The sequence below is a fragment of the Archocentrus centrarchus genome, chromosome 21, assembly GCF_007364275.1.
Source record: "Archocentrus centrarchus isolate MPI-CPG fArcCen1 chromosome 21, fArcCen1, whole genome shotgun sequence".
In the NCBI taxonomy this organism is placed as follows: domain Eukaryota; kingdom Metazoa; phylum Chordata; class Actinopteri; order Cichliformes; family Cichlidae; genus Archocentrus; species Archocentrus centrarchus.
Genome location: NC_044366.1, coordinates 34,020,816 through 34,041,727, shown reverse-complemented (window position 1 = coordinate 34,041,727; position 20,912 = coordinate 34,020,816). Strand labels below are relative to the sequence as shown.

The window sequence follows — 20,912 nt, the reverse complement described above, 5'->3', positions numbered from 1 at the left end:
TAAAAATCTGTAGAAGAAGAAGCAACGATCTTCTTGCTGAATGTGACCAGTATTACTCACAAAGGGAGCATGATGACCAGCATGCTACTGGGATTGTTGGCAGCTGCTTACCTTAACAAATATCAAATAAAAAAATAACTGAGCGTCAGTAATCAATAATGTCTGATGGCCTTAACAACAAATTACACAGAGCAGTGAACATGGAGGGGCGTCTGACGCTGAATGTTAAATTTCATATGTAGTTCTTGATTTGAACAGCAGATGGAGCTGCTGCATAAAACAATGACCTGAGACAAACAGAACAGTTTGTGTTCAGTAAAGTTGAATCAGCCCAAAGCCTCTATTACGTAGGTGGATCACTTCTTACTGGGGGTACACTTACTTAGTCTGGGGTATACTTACTCTGGATGGCATTACTTTGGCCTCCAGTAACACTGTGAGAAATCGTGAAGTCATTTTTGACCAGGATTTGTCCTTCAATGCACATATTAAACAAATATGTAGGACTGCCTTCTTGCATCTGCACAATATTTCTAAAATTAGAAACATCCTTTCTCAGAGTGATGCTGAAAAGCTGATTCCTCCATTTATTACTTGGCTGGACTACTGTGATTCATTATTATCAGGCTGTCCTAAAAGCTCCCTGAAAAGCCTTCAGCTGATGCTGAAGCTAGAGCACTGACAGGGACTAAAAAGAGAGAGCATAATGTATTTCTGCCATATTGTCTTCACTTCAATGATGAACCACTGTCATCAAAACACAAATATTATGGCTTAAAGCAGGATCTGCAGACCTGTGGAAGGAGAGAGAGAGACTGACCTCCCCTTATGTCTCATTTGAAGTCCTCGCTGGACAGAATAATGACATCAATGCAATGATCAATGCAGGAGGAACCAAAGAGCTGATGGTGGATTTCCACAGGCACAAGCACACTCCCTCCACACCGGTGAACATCCTGGGAAGGGACATTGATAGAGTCACATCCTATAAGTGCCTGGGTGTTCACCTGAACAATAAATTGCACTGGTCAGACAACACCACTGCACTTTATAAGAAAGGTCAGAGCAGACTCTACCTGCTCAGGAGACTGAGGTCCAGACTAGGGTGCAGGGGGCACTCCTGAGAACTTTTTAAAAAGTTTTCTTGTGTTGTTCACTCAGTCTAAATAATACTTAACCTTAGCAGTTCAGTTTTCTACACTGTCAAAAATTAGCAGAGAACTCAGAAATAAATGAATAAATAAATCTTGTATCTTTAATGATGAGAAAATGTTTGGGGAAATCAGATGGACAAATTCTAAATTTTCTCTTTTAGTCTTTATTGCAGTTACTGTAAGAATTAGACGACTAATTCTAGGAAAAGACAAAAAGAAAAAGGGTTTGAACCTGTAATGACAGGAATTATTATCAATTATCAATTATTTAGCAAATAAATGCTAATTGCTGAAAGTGTGATAATGAATAATTATCTCATGTAATGTGCTTTAACCAGATATATTCTGAGTTATGCTTGCAGAATAATCATGATTTTGTGCTTTAGTTTAGTTGCTTGGCATTTTGTTTGGTTTTAATTTACAGAAAAGGAGGGTGATTTTGGAAAATATGAGTGCTTATAATAATTATGCTTTTAAATGCTTGTTATATGCTTCTTTATGCTTAATTGCAAAAAAAACAGGGGGGGGGGGGCTCCTCTGAGCTGAGTGAAGCTGTCTGTCTGCCCTCAGTCATGTGCGCTGACCTTGGTAAGATAAACATACTGTCGATAACAAGAACACAGTGACTCACAGTTTGGAGCATGTCTGTGTTGAAATTAATTATTGTGCTTAGAATTATATTATAATCATGCCATTATTGTTCTTAAAAGTTTTTGATCAATAAGTTGATAACAGGGGTGGTATTAAATTGGTTTCACACCTGAAAGGTGTGAAAAAGAAGGGAGTTGTTTGGGTTTTATTTTTTAACCCAATGAATAAAATGACAAATGTTTAAAAGTAAACTCCAGTAAATGAATTAATAAACAGTGGCTGAAGCAAATAATAGACAATTAAATAATACATTAGACAGATAGACATTGGCAGACCAACTTCACGGCCTTTGGGTGATATGTTTATCTTATTTCTGACCATCTCGGTCTCGGAGAAGAATATGTTTATCTTATCCTTAAAGGTTTTCCCAAAACATCTGTGTGAGAGGGGAAGGTGTGTGTGTGTGTGTGTGTGTCTTATAGAGCTTTTATTGCTGATTGGAGAGGCTTATGTTGTAATGCTGGAACCAACCAGTGGATGAACCAATCTGAGAAGGCCAAGTCTAAACCACAGCTCTCTCCATCTGTTTTTGAATTGATAGTGCTTGTAGTATAAAGTTGTTATGTTTAGCTTAGAGCAGCGCTCTTCTGGGGAGGGAGCACAGGCAGCTGGCAGGGAAGGCTCGTGTCTCCCAGAACAAGATTTGCCCACGTGTACATGTGATATCTTCTGATTCTTTAATGGATTAAATGTCATTATTTTTTAATTGAAGTGTTTCAGGTGTCTTCCTTCACAAATAAAAAACACACCCTGCCATGATTCTGTTGTGGCATCAGCCCGTTTCTACAGTTCTGGGGGGAGCAGTAGAACAGCTCCTGACAGGAAGAGACTCGATAGGCTCATCAATAAGGCCAGCTCTGTCCTGGGCTGCTCCCTGGACACTGTGGAGGTGGTGACAGAGAGGAGGCAAGGCCGTGCTCCATGTTGTCAAACGACTCCCACCCCATGCGTGACACTGTGACAGCTTTGAGGAGCTCCATCAGTGACAGGCTGCTGCACCCCGAATGTTTGAGGGAGGTCTTCCCTCCATGCAGCACTCACACTTTTTAACCAGCGCTGCTCCCAGACATAAGAGTGTCTATTTTTGTGTCTACTATGTACACATCATCTCCACTGATCATATTGTCTATACTGTACATAGTGTATACAGTTTTTATCAGATTTTTTTTATCATTCTTTATACCCTACCGCCTGTATTTTTTATATTTTCTTATTTATTCTATCTTTTATACTTTCTTATTGTGTTTATACTTTATCTTATTGTGTCCTGTACAATACTTTGCCGCTGCTACATTGAAATTTCCCCACTGTGGGACCAATAAAGGGATTTCTTATCTTATCATTAATGAGCTCACTGGGTCGCCACCGTTGAGCAACATCGTTTCATGGACACTTTCTGTGCCATAATAGAGCTGTGACACTCCACTGGAGAGTGGAGGAAAAATATTGCCGGTGTCAGGTTTGAATTACAGTAGTCATCAGGAATTTTTGGAAGAAGGACAGTTTGTAAGATGTAAGTTACTTCTTAATAACTTTGCATATTTTGTCATCAGAAAAGCTTACTACAAAATGTTCAGTACATTATTATTATTTATATCTCAGTAAATGTGACAGGGTCGCCTCCTTCCCTGCCCGGAGATTTGCAGGTATGAGAAAGAAAGCATGGCAACTTGCCTCAGACGAAAGCAGAAACAGTCCGTCATCATAGCAGATTGTTTTCTAATAGAAATCTGCTCTGGTGGAATATTGATTGTTTTTAAACTGACACCATTTTTGCTGTTGGAATTTGATCTGATTTGTTATTTTAATATTGAAATAATGGCAAAGCAGTCAAACAGTGCGAAGTGGAGGAGGGATTTCATTTAGGCGTGTTAAATCTTTGCATTTGATCGGATCATAAAGACGAAAAAAGGGTGAGAATTTTGTTCATATGAATGTCATCTTGTAAATGCTGTGGTTATATGTTTAAGTTGTGAACAAGTTTAAAGTTCATAATTATTGTATAAATGCTGCATTGATATTCAGTATTCAGAGTACATAGAAGCACTCTAGTTGTTGTAGTAGTCTGATGTCCTACTCACTGAGATCGGACCTGTTTAAAGTGTCCTTTGCCTTTGTTCCTCAGCAGGTGGCGCTGTTGCATTAAAATCCTCCCACTCTGCTGTGGACTGCTGTAGCCTGGTTTCACTATCTTTGGAAAGTAAAACTGAGCTTAGAATAGAAGAACATTAACAGGTGCCCACACCCTATCTGCCCTCAGTCAGACAGTTTCTCCGAGGCTACACGATGGATTCTTATCACAACCAAAGACACACAAGGAACTCCGGGGGAAACAACAACACTGGACACCCGAGAGGCAGCGCATCAGATGCGTATGGACAGGATGAAACTCTTCCGAATCCAAATGTTCAGGGAAATCCACAAGTGGCAGCCAGACAGCCGCGGTAGTAAGTGCCATTTTGTACTGTTAAACCAAGAATATTATCTGAAAACTGAAATAAACACAGGTCATGTTCTCAGTTATAGATGCACAGAAGGGGCCGTTTTAACCAGTCACAGTTCCCCTGTGCATGTCATGTGATCGATTTGTGTTACATTGTGTTTATCTGAGTAGATTTGTGTTTTCCTGCAGGTCTGACTTTCACTTTCGTTTCACGGAATCGGAGAGCGAAACGATGCCTTCAGGGTTCTTCGGAAATCCCAGCTTCTTTGTACAAACACAGTCTGAATCATTTTATAAGCAGGCGTTTTAACAAAGTATAATCTGTAATGATTTCTTGAATAAACAGAAAGGAATCACATGGATAAAGTTTGTGATTTGGCTTCAATATTAGAAAGGCAACCGGATATTAGAAAGCAACAGCAGCTGCAATTTACCTTGTAACACGAAAGCAGCATCACATTAGCTTTACAATGGGTTTTATTTATCATTGGATATTAAACTTAGACTGTTAGAGCTTTTATTCTTTGTTTCTAAACAAAGAACAAGTTGTTTAGAACATACAGCTTTTTAAAATGCTTCAGTACTAAAGCCCCCAAACTACAAAAATCCAGCCAAAACAGCACTGTAAGCTAATTCTTATTTGCAATAATATGTAAAATATAGATGAGCAGAAGTATGATGAACTTCAAAATGAAATTCCTCAAGTAACTATTGGATATAATATTCACTTGAATAATGTTCAGCTAAATGTATGCAGTACTTTTAGCTAATGATAGACATTTTTGTATCTACAGCACAAATTAAAGTTGGGTAGCATCAGTTTTGTGGATGGCTAGCATGCTAATTTTTACTAGTTATATAAGTTTGAGCTTAGCTTTAGCTTTTTAGCTAGGGCAGTGCAGGCCTAAGCTACATGTTATCTACAAATACTGTCTTTTAGAAGGTTAACAATACACATACTGTATATATAGAAATGTTTTTCACTTTGACTGGCAGCACCCTGGGCAGCTCAACTGTGCAGTCTGATGTTACTTTACTTACATGGTGCAAAAATGCTCTGAATCTTAGAGGCAAATGTGGATTTTAATAATGGCATGCACAAACCTCCACCTGCAGCTCACTCTCTGGGCAGTATTTCGTTATAAGGGAATATTATGTTTGCCTTACATTTAATATTATACTTTAGTATATTTCTAACTAGGCAGCTCTGTCTCTGTCTCTGTCTCTCAACAACACTTTCTTTAAGGATTGAACACAGTTTGGGATCAACTTGAAAGAAAGGCAGATGTGAAATGTCAAAGTGAGGTCAGAGGTCAAATGTGACATGATATTTGGATGTAAACTATAACGTGATGTTTGGCATCCCCATGTACCAGAATCATTTCCTAAATGCTTCCAAAGCAAAACAAAGGAATTTTAAGCATAGTTTTAAATATAAAAGACATTTTATGAAAGTTTGACCTTATTTGACCTTGAAGAAGAGGTCAGAGATCCAAACTAACCAGCTGTCATAGGACGAGAGGCAGAAAAAATACTTTCTCTCACTGTGTTCTGTACAGTCTAGCAGTAAATCTAATTAATAATCTAATTAATAATTTCTAGGGCAGTGTAATACTACAAATTGTCCCATGCTAGTGGCAAAAAGATACCCAAACTGTACTTGGAAATACCTTATTTATAATCTTTGTCCATATAATTGCTGTTTTATTGCATTTCATTTATTTTATTTCACATTTTAGCCCTTTACTGATTCATTCTGTGCAGTCATTTTTTTCAGCCACATAACTTGAAGTGTAGGAATAAGGTGGGATTTTTCACCCTAAACAAGTTTAACAAATTTCTTAGCAGAGCTCAAGCTACAACTTCATCTGAATACTCTCAAAAATCTAAAAAAAAAACCTGATTATAAGTAAACAAATGACAGATTCTACAGCAGAAGTACTTCAGATTTACACAGTGCTTATCCCGGCTTCATGCCAGCAGTAACACTGAGTCTCTGCTCTTGTTTCAGCTCAGATGGATACACCATGATTCCACCAAATGAATCTAAGCGGAGCGAGATAAAAACAAGTAATTATGACACCAGTATGAGTTTGATTTTCACATGTTAGAAATTTCTCTCCAAGTGAGGTTTTGTTGTTGTTGTTGTCCCTGCAGTGGCTCAAAAAGAAGAGGAGGCTCTTAACAGATGGAAAGAGACACAGAGAGTCTCCTCTGTGCACCTGAATCCAGAGAGGCTTGGTAAACCAACACGGAAATTCTCCTTACTCTCTGCCACTTTCACCACTGAGCGAATCGTCTTCTACACTATTCTTACTTTAATATCCTCACTTACTCACATTTTGCATTCTGATGATTTCTCCAGGTGGTGATGTCACATTGGTTGAAGTCAGGCAAAGACAGCAAACAGAGTTATATTCCACGAAGCTGCAGAAGAAGGTGCATCTTAAGTTATTTACTCCAGAAATCATCCATTTACTTTCTGTGCAAAATACATTGCAGATAGTATTCAAGCAAGTTAAGATAAGATCATCCTTTATTTGGCCCACAATGTGGGAAATTTAGTGTTGCAACAGCAAAGGGACAAATACAAGAAAACACAGAAGAAAACACAAATACAAGAATAAATAATATATAAAATCTGATAGAAGAATACTAGAATACTCTACACACTATACACATTTATATACATTAGTAAAAAAAATACCCATTTATATACATTAATAAAAGTGAATAATTATTGAACTTGTTTAGTTTGGGTGAATGAGTAAAAAGGTAAACAGTGTGCTGTGGGTCAGTGCTGGTTGTAGAGTCTGACAGCAGCAGGAAGGAAGGACCTACGATAGCGCTCTGTTACGAAAACGTCATGTTTAAGATGCCATAATGGATTTCTATCTTAGCTTGTGCCTTTTCCTGTTCATGATGGTTTAGTGCAAAGAAATATTTCATTTGACATGTTTTTTTTTTTTCAAGATTAAAAAAGCAGAGGATGACAAGAGGAGGAAGCAGGAAGAGGAGGAGAAGTTGCAGGAGAAGAAAAACATACAGAGGAAGAAGGTAAGCACAAGATCAAAAGATCATGGGTCTGTACTGACTTAAGGTCTTTTAGTCTTTAATTTGTCGTGCTAAAAACGAAATCCAGCTCTACCGTGTTCCATTCATATTTCAGTGCTTCAAAATATTGAAGCATTCTGCCTCCAAGCACGGTGGCGTACTGGTTAGCACTGCTGCCTCACAGCTTGAGTGACATCTAGAAGCTCTGGGTTTGATTCCACCCTGGCCTGGGCCTCTCACTGTGTGGAGTTTGCGTGTTCTCCCCGTGTCTGTGTGGGTTTCCTCCCACGGTCCAAAGACATGCAGTTACTGGGGTTAGGTTAACTGGAAACTCTAAATTGCCCATAGGTGTGAGTGTGAAAGGTTGTTTGTCTCTCTGTGTTAGCCCTGGCGACCTGTACAGGTTGTCCCCTGCCTCTTGCCTTATGTCAGCTGGGATAGGCTCCAGCCCCCCCGCAACCCTGAACAAGATAAGTGGAAGAGGATGGATGGAACATTCTGCCTCATGTATCCCAGGGTACATTAGACAGGGTGCTGTCCATCATTGGGCTAATACACTACAACACTCTTACATATCACCAATTTAGAGTCAGTAATGAACCCTAGCATGCGTGTCTTTGGACAGCAGGGAGAGAGAACATGCAAACTCCAAACAGACAGGCCCCATCTGACGAGGCCAGGTATGAATCCAGAACCTTCTTGCTTTTAGGGCTATCACACCATCGTGCTGCCCACGCCTTCATTTCTGGGAGGTCAAAGTTATTGACAGTTACCATAACCTTAATCCTAGACTGCCAAAATGTGTTTTTATTTTTCTGCTAGGTGTTACTAATAATGGTACCAAAAAAGCATTCTAATTAAGAAGCCTCAAACACTATTTACAAAAGCTATATATATGTAAATTGTTTCCAAAAAATAGTCCTTTTTGCATTTCTCCAAAATATGGGATTGGGTAAAGGTTAGGGTTATGTGGTTAAGGGTTAGGGTTAGGGTTAGAGCAGCATCAAGAAAAACTGAATATTAAAGGAATCTTAAAAGTAAGTTTTTTTAGTGGATTAGATGGATGAGTGGATTAGATTATATTAGGCTGTCCAGATCTAATGAATACAAGGCTGAGCCTATCTTCCACAGCGGCGCTGTAATTTCAGCGCAGTCTAAGACAACAGATGCACACACAACCAGAACCCATCATAAACTAGAGCATGCAGAGAGTTGGGTTTTTCTACCAAAGCTCATAATTCTGTCCACACGTATGAACTGAGTCCCTTGATCCAGAAGGATCACCCCAAAAATTTAATCCCTGCTAAGTTAGCTAAGTTCTTATGCAAATCCTACCAGCAGACAGATAACTAAACCAGTCATATAACCTCACTGGTGAGGATCACAACATGTTTATTATCATTATTATTATTTTGTCACTGCTAAGAAGCTTATGAAGCCACTGCATGGAACAAATTTTTCCTTCTCTCAGTTAGGAGTGATATCATGTTCAGCCTGTAGATGTCAGTAGTGACAAGCATCAGCATGAGCTGTAGCAAGAGTTTCCCCTCACACACTTGGCACTAAAGCTATGAGAACTAACAGATTAATGGGCTTTGGGGTTTTCTGCCGCCAAAGACAGTTCCTCACTCTGTTGACAGACATGTTCTACTCCACGTTTGGCTCTGCTGTCGTTCCAATAGCTGTCATACAGCCATGCGGAAGGCTGATTAATGCCAAAGACCAAACCGGTATTCCACAGCTCTTTTTCTGTTGTGCCATGACCTCTGTGAGGTCACAGGAATGTATTGGCAATCCAGTAAATAAATGCATACATGTGAAGCAGCCACTTGTTAGAGTACATATAAGATCCAACAAGATACCTGTGGGTCACATAAACCCATCCTGAGACACTTTAGCATTCCTTTGCACTTAAACACAAAGCAAAGAATTATGAAGTGTTTATGCCACAAAAACTGAGCACACTACATTTTATCCCTGTCTCTGCACCCTCACACCCTCTTTATCTGAAACAGTGATTTCCATTCCAATTCTTTGACTTATAGCTTTAACACTGCAGAAATCATGCTTCTTCACAGATAGCACAACGGTGTTTACTGTTAAAATATCATGGCTCTATGCGACAGGCACGAGTAGCATTTGACTGCACAAATATTGCAGTCCATATGGCATATGCTGTAATTTAATGACTTCCATTAGTCACTTTGATCAATGTCACTTGTGCATTTAAGGGAAAGCAGGTTTGTAGCGTGACTGCTGACTGTGTATTGCAGGCTGAGCTCCTAGATGAGAGGAAGCACCGGGAGTATCAGAGGAGGAGGGAGGAGCTCGAGCCGGATCGCCTCAGGTTAGCCCTGGATCAGGTTCACTTGGGTCTCATCACTGTCACCTTGCAGTATTGTTTTGTTTTGTTTTGTGTGCAGTGTTGTGTTCTTTCTTTGGATCTCAGTCAGATGCAGCATCAGATATCAAAAGAAGAGAGGGGCATAATGATGGCTTATTTCCTAAGTGTCCCAGTAAACTATGACATGACACAGAGCATGCACCAAAGCAGGACCTGACCTCAGTGGAAAGCAGGTGTCCAGCATGGTTATGAGCTAGTAGTGCCGTGTGAGCTTCTCATGTTAATGTCTGTGTAGTTGTTAGTACTTTGGCTGAGCCCCTGCCTCAAAGAATGCAGCCTTAATATGCAATAATATGAAGTGAAACTAATATGAAGTGACAGATTGCACACTTCCTTATTTACATTTGGCATTTTGAGTGCATGAATGCATTCAGTATGAAAAGTACAGCTACGTCCAGTGTATCATAAGTACCCAGATGGTGTACTCATAACAGTCAAAATGTTATTTGTATCATGCACACACTTTTCATGCGTAATAGTTTACATTCTGCCTACATAGCTGAAGAGGACCACTGACCAGTTTTTAGCCAATAGTCACTGAGGTCATGAGGCTGTGATATCATTATTATTAGAATGATATCACAGACCTATGCATGTGCCTTATAAGCCAGTGCAAACCTTTGGCTTCGTATGGGATTTAAACCCCAGACTCCCAAGTGAAAGGCCTTGTTTAACCCACTGCATCACCACATTTTACATGCAATGTGAATTTTTTCACTCTGAAAAGGAGTCTAACGTCCTCTTGGGCATCTTGAATTACAATGTGTTGTAAGGTTATTATAGATTATTTTGCTCAACATGTTTCCTACCACGACTTCAGGATATATTTTCATTTCAAAATATGTATTATAAATTAAAGGTGAGGAAAACAGAAAAACTTTGCTGTGCTCTTTTTAAAAAGTCAGAATATTATATTGACTATAGGCAGAATAATGAGTGTCTACTGTAAGTACAAGGGCCTCATTCCATTTTGTCTAACCACCTTAAATCAATTACTCCAATGGCCATGAGGTTACTGGAACATAATCCTTGGCTGACTCCAAAGGAAATTGCCTCTTAAGTGGCATCTCTGACTTCCTTACAAGGTAAACAAAAACAGGAGACAGCAAACCAGTGTTCAAAACTGAAGAAACAATGAAGATATTTAGAAATGGGGCTAATGGAGACAGCATACCAGATCAGATGCTCTGTGAACAGGCGGGACAGTGTCAGACAGGGACAAACAAACTTGGTCAGCCTTTGTCAGACTGTCAGCTTTCCAGGCTTGTGGAGCGTCTGTGGAGTAAAAGAATACTTGAGGCCTTATTATGTGTGTGTGTGTGTGTGTGTGTGTCTGTGTGTGTGTTTGCTGCAAGACAGTGAAATTAGTGTGTTTATGTATTGCAGAACACAGGAGAGTTTTCTTCAGATGTTGGAAAGGACAGCTCCAAATTCATCAGCCTCCATCTCTGCCATGCAGACGTCATCCAGGGTAAGGTGGTGTCACACGTCATGCGCTTTGCAGCAGCGGGTTTACATATACATGGGCTCTATGCATCCCACAATTCAATGCTGAGTCTCGTATATGTGGCGTCAGAGAATCGCTGTGGTAATTCACACCATTAGATCTGCCTTTGCAGATTGTTTTCTGAGTAAACACCCTTAGGTGTAGAATTTACATCGTCCAAGGCCACATGGGATCTATAGCTCATGTAGGTTGGGTGGGGGTAAGCGCTGGTCAGAGGTTAGACGTGTCAGAGGTCTGGCCCACACAGTACAGTACGATTGAGGAAACTACACAGAGAATTTTTTTGTTTTGATTTGTCTGTTTGGAGTTTTTTTTTGTTTGTTTGTTTTGTTTTTAATTTTATTGCTTGTCAGTATTATGTGTCTGCCTCTTTCAGCCTCTTTTGCTTTTTTTTTTATGTCTGCTTCCTTTTGTCTTTTCTCAGCCTCTCTTCCTCTCTGAATGTTGGTTTTCTTGGGAGGGAAGCAGTGGAAGGCTAGGAAAGTTCAAGGGACTTCCCAGAGTTCACACTGAGCAGAGACAGAGACATAACATGACATGACTGCAAGGTTTTCTGCAGAAGACAGAACAAGGTTGTATAACTTGTGCTGTAAGAAGTACCTAGAAAAAAAAAAAAAAACAAAAAAAAAAAACCTGCTCCTCCCCAATGGATCACTTGCCTTGTCAGTCTAATAATGTGATATGGAAAACAATTTCCCTATTAATAATTAATAATAACTAATGCTTAAATGCAGAGTGGTGTATAAGCAGTGCTCTATTGGGGTGACACTGTACTATGAGGTCTTCGAGATAAGATGGGGCCTGATTATTCAAGACCTTGTATGTGAGGAGAATTATTTTAAATTAACAGGGAGCCAATGAAGAGAAGCCAATATGGGAGAAATGTGCTCTCTCTTTCTAGTCCCTGTCAGTACTCTAGCTGCAGCTTTTTGGATCAGCTGAAGGCTTTTCACGGAGCTTTTAGGACAGCCTGATAATAATGAATTACAATAGTTCAGCCTGGAAGTAAAAAAATGCATGAATTAGCTCACCATGTTTCTAAGATTTGTGGGGCCGAGTACAAGAACTTCAGTTTTATCTGAATTTAGAAGCAGGAAATTAGAGGTCATCCAGGCCTTTGTGTCTTTAAGACATTCCTGCAGTTTGATGTAACTAATTACATCATTAGTTAGTTACATCAATTACAATTAGTTGTCATGTCATGACAACTAATTGATGTGTGTCATCTGGCTTCGTGGATGGATAAAGCTGAGTATCATCTGCATAACAATGAAAATGTATGCAATGCTTTCTAATAATACTGCCTAAGGGAAGCATGTATAGTGCAAATAAAATTGGTTCTAGCACAGAACCCTGTGGAACTCCATAATTAGCCTTTAGTAGCTAAAATATAAATATATGTAATATTTATAGGTTATAAGATTACACATCCAATTTTTAATATAGATTTCAGTATTATAATACAGTAAAAACTGAAAATTTAATTATAAAAAGTGAAAAAAAAAAGCAAGATAAACTGTGAAAATTTACCTTGAAGGTGACGAGAATTGAGATCAGATTTTTAAAAATTATATTAAAAACTTCCAAATCTACATAAAACTTTGCCTTAATTAAATAATTATATCCATTCATTTATTAAATGATTCCATCCATCCATTTTCTTCTGCTCCACTATCCTATCCCAGGGAAAAGGTGGGGTACACCCTGAACAGGTCACAGGGATAGCAGGACTACCTAATTCAATATGAGATAGAATTAAAGTTGTCTTCTACCACATAATTCTGAATGGTAATTAAAAAGGGATCCCATAATTATCGTGCTTTTAAAATTTCTTTCTTCTTCATATGTTTTTTTTTTTTTTTTTTTTGGATGCCGAGGGCAATCCCTTGCTCTCGTTATAAATAACTCTAAATACCATTACTCTTAGTCCTTCTGGGGGTGATGGCTGCTATGAAAAGCTGCTGTAAATCATAGGCCTTAAATGTGAAAACTTACGGTTATTCTTAGCTCAGAAGACCTACATTTATTGGAGAGTGTTGACAGCTTCTGTCAGAAAGTCAGACACAGTGCTAATAATGTACATGCTCTCCACCCATCACTGATGTTACAGCAGAGAAGGGAGTGAGCAGGAAACAGCCTGTGGACACTCTACAATGCGTTCTGCTGCGAGCGTAGAATGTGGTGACTGACAACACTTAAAACTGCACACACAGCTTCTTCAAAGAACAGAGGAAACGTTTTCTTTGTGGGCTTTTCTCACTGTTGTACTTTCTCTCTGCCTCTTTTTAAATCTTGTAGCGCTGATGCAAATCTCTCACCGGGCAAATTAGCGGCAAGAAAGAGAGCGAATGGGAAAAAAGAGACCGTAGGTCAGACTTTGGAGCAGAAAGACACGGAAAGCAGTTACAGTAATAAAGAAGTCTCTGTTTTAGGGTGGGACGCACACACAGAAACACACTGACAGGATAAATAGATGATACCGTTCACCGGATGACACTGGGGTCACAGACAGTACTAAAGCGTCACCTCATCCTGGCGTCCTATCTTCTCATCTCACATAATCTTCTCCCATCATATCATGTCATCAGCTCTTGTCTCCTCTCCTTTCTCCCATTGTTTCATCTTGCCTCCTGTCTTTGTTGCCTTTCTCCTTTACTTTAGTTGCTTATTTTTCCACTAGTTTCTTTACTTCTCCTGTCTCATCTCTCATTTTTTGTCCTTTTCTTTCTTCTCCACTCTTCTCCTCTTGCTGTGCTTTCTTTCTTCTCTTCTCTATTCCTTTCTTTCCCCTGCCTCTCCTCTCCTGATCCTCCCAGGCTGCAGCTCTGTCAGATAGACGTCACAGATTAGGAGATGAAAGCTTGTGGCTGCAGAGCAGCAAAAGTCAAACTTCTTGATGTGGTTCTGACCAGGACCCTGGGAACTGTTGTTCTTTCAGCAATGGCTCCATAGACAGATTGATCTCCCCTTCATATCCTCTATTTGTAGGCGGGTGCACATGTGTGATTTGTGTGTGAGTGGGAGATTTGATACTAAGCTTTGATGGCAGCAGAAGGCTGACACAGGTGGGCTGTGCTCCCTCTTCCCCTCACTGACCCATTAACTCTCCTGGGAAGAAAAACAGAGTGAAAATGAATGAGATGTGTGTATTTACTGAGAAGCTGGAGTTTTCATCCCAGAAACCTTCAACTGGAGGAACACACTGAATCAGTTATCAGCTACATTGACGTCGTCACAATGGTCAAAACCTGTAAGTGTCACAACAACGACAAACCCTGGATGTGTGCTGAGGTGTGCTGCTGAGAGCCAGAAACACATTTATATCAGCAGCATGCACGCTGGCTAGAAGGAACCAGTCACATGGCATTAGAGAGTCAAAGAGGCAGAATGAACTTCACAGCCACTTCACTAACAAAGGGGATACCTGGCGGCTTTGGCAAGGCTTCCACGCTGACTGACTACAAGCCTCGCCCACCACAGATATGCCTCAATGGCCCCACAACGCCCAGGGAGATCAGCCATTTTACTGCTCAGTTTGCACCACGCAGGCATGGAGGCTCCCCCCTTCGACTGCCAATCAGATCCTGCAGATGTCCGCAGCTGCAGTGAAGAAGGTCCTTGCTAGCGTTAAGCCATGCAAAGCTGAAGGGCCCGACAACATCCCCGGGTGCGTCCTGAAGTGCTAAAAGATGTGGTCACAAACATCATCATCACCTCTCTCAGTCAGGCAGTGGTACCCACATGCCTCAAAAGACTACGTCCTGTGGCACCCACACCAATGCTGTCATGCAGCACATAAAATCCCGCATCCCTGCCAACTTGGACCCCCTACAGTTTACCTACAATGCGAACCGTTCAACTGAGGATGCCATCTGCACCCCTCTCCACCTCATCTTGTCCCACCTGGAGGATAAAGACACCTTTGCCAGAGTCCTCTTCATTGACTTCAGTTCAACATTTAATGCTATAACTCCACAGCAACTGGTGGAGAAGCTCAGTAAGGTCCAGCAGCAGCTCCACCCACTTAGGAGACTCAGGAAGGCAGGTCTTTCCACTGTCCACTTGACCACCTCCTACAGGGGGCGCCGTTGAGTGTATTATGACCTACAGCCTCACCTCCTGGTTTGGCAGCTGGAAGAACTACGAGAAACATCAGGGTGGTGAAGAAGTTAGGCTCTCACTACTCAGTATGAATGCAGCTGGCTGCTGGTCTTATTGCTGTTTTTATATCTTAGTATATTTATATTTTAGGCAAAACACCATTTAGTTTCCGTTGTCCTCAGTGGGAGAGAGTAATGTTTTCTTCGACTGACAGTGCATTGACCTTTACAATAATATTCTTCAGTCTTAGTTCCTGAGGGAATATGACATCGTAATCTATCTGTCCACCATACTCTGAGTGACCAAACTTTGATTTGACTTATCTTTTTTTTTCCTCAGAGCACAGATGTGGAGAGCAAACAGACAAAGGAACCAAAAAGTCTGAGAGAAGTGCAGCTGGAACACAAGAGGTATGAAGACCTTTTATATATTTATTTAAAGTTAACATAAAAGCACGCATGTTGGAAGAATTAGCACTGAGCCACTTGATGGAAGACTCACTTGATATGAACAAATGTTGGAGCTAAATACAAACTAGTCATGCAAAAACAATCTCAGTAAGATGAACAGTTTGTTGTGTTAATTCCTTTTGGAATAAAACCAGTAAAAACTGGCGGGATTGGTGGATGTTAAGTGGCTGCGACCTCCACCATATTTTAGTGGGTACAGAAGTTTAAAAAGCTGTCAAACACTTCCCGCTGTCTGCCATTTGGAGCCTGCAGGCATGTGAAGTAGTAAAGCAGAACATTTGCAAGTTTCATGTGAAGCATTTTTTCTAATTCACTATGCTTTGACAGGGTGAATGCGGCCTTTTTGGACAAACTCGAGCATCAAGGCAGAGGGAGCGAGACAGAGCCAAAAATCGGAAGTGCTCAGGAGGCAGAATGCTCCCATTTGGCTGCTGAAGATTTTAGACAACAGGCGACAACTGGACAAGTTCCCTTGTCACACCTGAAACCAGATCCAGAACAGAGCTGCTCTGGCTCGACACAAGAAGCCGGTGAGCTGAGACTATATGTGTGAATAGCCCTCCTTTCTCACGCCTTTCTTTTAGTCTGGCTCAACACTGGTTAACTAAGCCTAAATCAGACATGTGACAAGAGCTGCCCACCTCATCCTTTTTCAGTGGACTGTCACTATATGTTTAGTCTGTGTTAAATCAAGGGTGCTTTACGTGCTTCAAAAATGTAAGTAGGAAACTATGTGCTGCACATAGTGATCCTGTAGCTCCTGGCATTCAGAACCTGCTGAAACTTGAAGTTTTTGTGAGGGGGAGAGGTAAATGTCTGTGTGTGTCTATACTGTAAGTATGAGTAAGAAAGTATTTCCTTCTTTTGCCCTTTAGCAAGTATGGGGAAAGCACAATATCAAACACATTAAATGTGTGACATAGCAGACTGGGCACGAGCATCACAGCTTGACACACGCAAACTTCTGCTGTTTGTTATTAAGCTTCTGGCAGTCTGACAGGCAGCTTCTCAGAGGGCGCTGAAACCAGGCTAGACTGACAGACTCTAGGCCTGCAGCCAGACAGACATGCCAAGGAGCAATCTCAACCTTCTGTAATTGGTCTGGATTGGCACCTGATTGGTTACAATACGCATATGAATAACTGCCGTTCACCGCACCACACGAGAAAGAAAACAGACGACCTACTGCACTTTTAATTATCAAAATATTGTGGTAAAAAAAAGTACATATTTCTAAATTTCATAACTATAATGACCTGAAATACTTCATGATTACAAGATGTTTATTTCCATTTTTAGAAACACTTCTAAATTTGGAAGTAGAAGAAGAAGAGCATCCTAATTTGAAACTTTTGGTTCAGGAGTGAGGCACAGCAGTCAGCATCTGCAGCCTACTGTAAAACACGGTGGAGGTTCTGTCATGGCTTCATGTCATGTCACATCAGCCAGCGATGTTGGGATCTTGTCATAATTGATGGAATATGAACACAGAAAAATACCGTCAGGTATATCTTGATTTAGCAACAAAATTAACATGCTGTATTAAATGAGACTTGGAAGTTACACCCCTAGAAGGGATGGTTGATAGTAGCTTCCCTAGTGGTCCACTGGAGTGAACTCCTAAAACTCAGAGTTTGACCTAATGCACACCCAGTTGATCCCATATTCTCTTTTGAGTGCTTTAAAAAATCCCTGGCCTTGTTTTGCTATACATAAACAGAAGTGAGACCACAGTAAAGTACACAGATTAGAAATCTGGGAAAAAGTAAGCACTGATCTAGGATCTGTATTGACAAAGCAAAAGCTGAGGATGTATCAGAATCTGTCTCAGTATTTCTAATATCCAGTGTAATGCAAATTATTCCCTTCACAGTTCCTGGTTTAAATGGTGTCTTGTACTGTCACTTAATTGGTTTTCATTCTTCACTGACTGCTGTCTGAACACTAGCCACACTTCACTAGTCAGCGGTTAAAGCTAAAATAGGCGTGAACATGTTGTTGTGGATAGAGCCGTGCATGTTGCAATCCCACAGGATTTTTGGTTGCATGCACATCAGCATGATGATCATGTCGTTCCGCTCTGCCAGACCCTGTTTGGGTGATGGTCTCTTCTGTATGTCCCTCAGTATTTATCAGCCCCACTCATCAAAGACCATCAAATGAAAAACGTTGCCGTTTCTCGACTTTACCAATGAATGGTTTGGCGAAAGTGCACCTCATCTGTGCTCTTGTTTTTATTACCCTGTCCAATAATTTGTGGTGCAGACTGTTTTTACATGCAAATGATTAATTTAGGGAATGTCTGCAACCATTCATTACTACAGATGGGAATGGAAACCAGCCTCGTGTAAGCTCTTACAGTGTCACCATCAATGAGATTTATTGGGGATCTTGATATAAATGTTAGGACATACGCACAGTTCTGCTTTTTTAGTCATTAATCTGCTAGTTTTAATAATGATAATGCCCCTTTTTTACTTTGATAATAGGGCATTATCATGGATGATGGGGGGAGTTGAGAGGAATAAATGTTAATATGATCAGACTGGAGAGTCTCTAGGCTGTCTGAAAAAATAACTGTAAACATAAGAATCCCCCTTTCTTTTTCTTTTACTGCATTATTAACAAAATATCTAAGCAAATTAACATTATGGGAATTGGCTCAAGAGCCAATCCGCTGACCAATCATGCATGCAAATATTCTGCAAAACCGACCATACTGGCTGAAAAAGAAAATACTAAAACATGTGATGATAAGGCCTCCAGCCGCACATGAGAAGGAGTGAAATTATATGTCAGGGCAATCAAAGAGCCCTCTTTCCACAGGGGTCTCAGGGGAACAACAAATTAGACTTTATGTGTATTATTTCTTTCCTGTGTGTTTTCCAGACCCAGAGGCTGAGTATGACTGGGCCCTGATGAAACTCATCAACAGGTTTCCAGACTGCAACAAAAGCTTCCTAGAGGACATCCTTATGCAGTGTAACAAGGATTATGAGGAGGCATACACACTACTTATCAGCACATTCAGTTAAACTTTATGTATTGTTAACTCTTTCTCCATAAAGAAAACATTTGCCAACAACTTTCCATGGTGGAAAGATTTAATGGAGGTGCTGTTTGTCCTTAATATTCTGTCTGACATTTTATGACATGGAACATATTTACTCAGTGTGCAGATGGTAGAGAATTGGGAAAGACAAGTTATCTACATTGATGTTGGATGAGGATCCAAAGCAGAGCTGTCTACAATGCATTAGACTGCATTAAAACATACCTACAGAGCAGTATGTCCTCCTCAGGATCTGTTTTTGATTACTATTAATCATTGAGTGTTTGGTGTCATGTATCTGTCTGCTTTCAGTAGTGAGTCATGTTGAGGTTTTGTCTTGACATTGAGTAGAATTGATGCTTCTTTTTACCAATTGGGTTGAAGGTCATCGCAATGACTCAGAATCTTAAGATCATATTTGGAGCTCTTGATTAAATCAGTGTGTGCGAATGGAAGAAAGCTCTACCAACATACATGATGCTTTTTGTTTGTTTTCTAATCAAAGCCATGTGCGGTGCATCTATAGCAGGATAACGGCATCTAAGCCAGTGCTGTCAGAATATGTCACTTTTGGCTTTTGGAAATTGTTCTACCAGGTTGTGCCAATTGGGACAAAACCATTCTAACTGACACACATCAAAAACTTACATTTTTTCCAAGGAAGTTAATTTATTTTTTTCCAAAGCCTAGAGTTATGGACTGGGTTTACTTTTCATTGTCAGGGATGACTTAGACTTCACATGGTTAAGGCTTTTTGTAGAAAGGCCTTTTATTATTGGTTTGTGTTCAGAGTCAGATTCAGAGTCTAGTTGTATGCATGAAAATGCCTTTTGGTTGACTCTGTTCTTCGCTGTTTACATTCATGTGTTGTAGCAATTTCAGCCCTTTCCTTCTCAACAGTGTGTTATATCAGACTGTGCACAGCAGTGGGCATCAAGCTGCTGCTGGGGCACAAAAAGTCATCCTCATAACATCCATGAGCTGGACAGCACAGATGTTATCACCTGATGGAGGCAACAAAGAACAGAGGGTGGTGCTCTCAACATGAGGGGCTGAAAATCCCCTTTTACTAAAACATGAAGTCATGATGAGTGCTAGAGTGTTGATGTCATCGAGCAAATGTCTTCCCTTTGGAGAACACCAAGAAATCAAAGATCACTGTAGTAGTTCTGCACTTAGCCATAGAAAGGTAGAAAGATGTTGGTCGTGCATTAAAATTTCCAGAAAATATGTGTATTGTGTGGTATACCCCTAAATAAACTCATCTATTTAAATCAAAGTCAATAATATTTCATTATTCATTTATTATTGGTACTTCATATTGAAGTGCACTGAATTATGTAGGCAAATTTTGTATTTTTTTGCCAAATTCTTAGTACAAAGTCTGTGATCTTGCATTGACAGTTACAGGCATTTCATTCTCACTGTTGTCCTTCCAAATGGAACTTGCAGCAAAAATGACAACTGCTGGTGTGTGGTGTGCTTTAGTATCATTTCAGTTTGTTGTGCACTTCGCAGCACACAGCACACCGGGCTTGTTCATTGGCTTACCGAGTTGTGATTGACAAGTTGTTGACAAGTGGAAAATACCATAGCTTATCCTTTTTGAAGCATGGCACCACCATGTCCACATCGAAAGGACCCAGTTAAGATGATTCAGGCATCTGACCAAGATGCCTCCTGGGCATCTCTTGGGTGAGGTTTTCCGGGAGTGTCCTACCGGAAGGAGGCCCTGGGGCAGACCCAAGACATGATGGAGAGAATATATCTCTCCAGTGGTCTGGGAATGCCTCAGTGTTCCCCTGGATGAGCTGGAGGAGGTGGCTGGGGAGAGGGAGGTCTGAGTTTCTCTGCTTAGGCTGCTGCCCCCGCTACCCGGCCCCGGATAAGCAGAAGAAAATGGATGGATGGATGCCCAACATTTAGATGTTAGATTCAACTCAGTGTCATTGTGCACACAAGGCACACAACAAAGTGATCGTTCCAGATCACTCACCCAGAGACGAGCATCTGCAGTCATGCAGCCAGAGACGACACTACAATTAGGCAATGTGGTTTAAGTGTCTTGCCCAAGGA

At 40.5% G+C, this 20,912-nt stretch overlaps 1 protein-coding gene across 1 annotated transcript; it reads left to right on the top strand.

Annotated features, from left to right (window-relative positions):
• Nucleotides 1-3,981: 3,981 nt before the first annotated feature.
• On the top strand, nucleotides 3,982-20,093 carry epsti1 (epithelial stromal interaction 1). Its single transcript, XM_030758322.1, has 10 exons — nucleotides 3,982-4,252; nucleotides 6,260-6,318; nucleotides 6,406-6,489; nucleotides 6,614-6,687; nucleotides 7,222-7,305; nucleotides 9,576-9,649; nucleotides 11,093-11,177; nucleotides 15,654-15,724; nucleotides 16,112-16,314; nucleotides 18,674-20,093. Exons 1-10 carry the CDS (start codon nucleotides 4,092-4,094, stop codon nucleotides 18,817-18,819), a joined length of 1,041 nt encoding a protein of 346 aa, XP_030614182.1. The 5' UTR covers nucleotides 3,982-4,091; the 3' UTR covers nucleotides 18,820-20,093.
• Nucleotides 20,094-20,912: the final 819 nt, after the last annotated feature.

Excerpts from the sequence above, each read along its gene's own strand:
- epsti1 (XM_030758322.1), top strand. The coding sequence starts at position 4,092 with ATGGATTCTTATCACAACCAAAGACACACAAGGAACTCCGGGGGAAAC. Across the intron at positions 4,253-6,259 it reads GCAGCCAGACAGCCGCGGTA|CTCAGATGGATACACCATGA; the intron begins GTAAGTGCCATT and ends CTCTTGTTTCAG. Across the intron at positions 9,650-11,092 it reads CTCGAGCCGGATCGCCTCAG|AACACAGGAGAGTTTTCTTC; the intron begins GTTAGCCCTGGA and ends TATGTATTGCAG.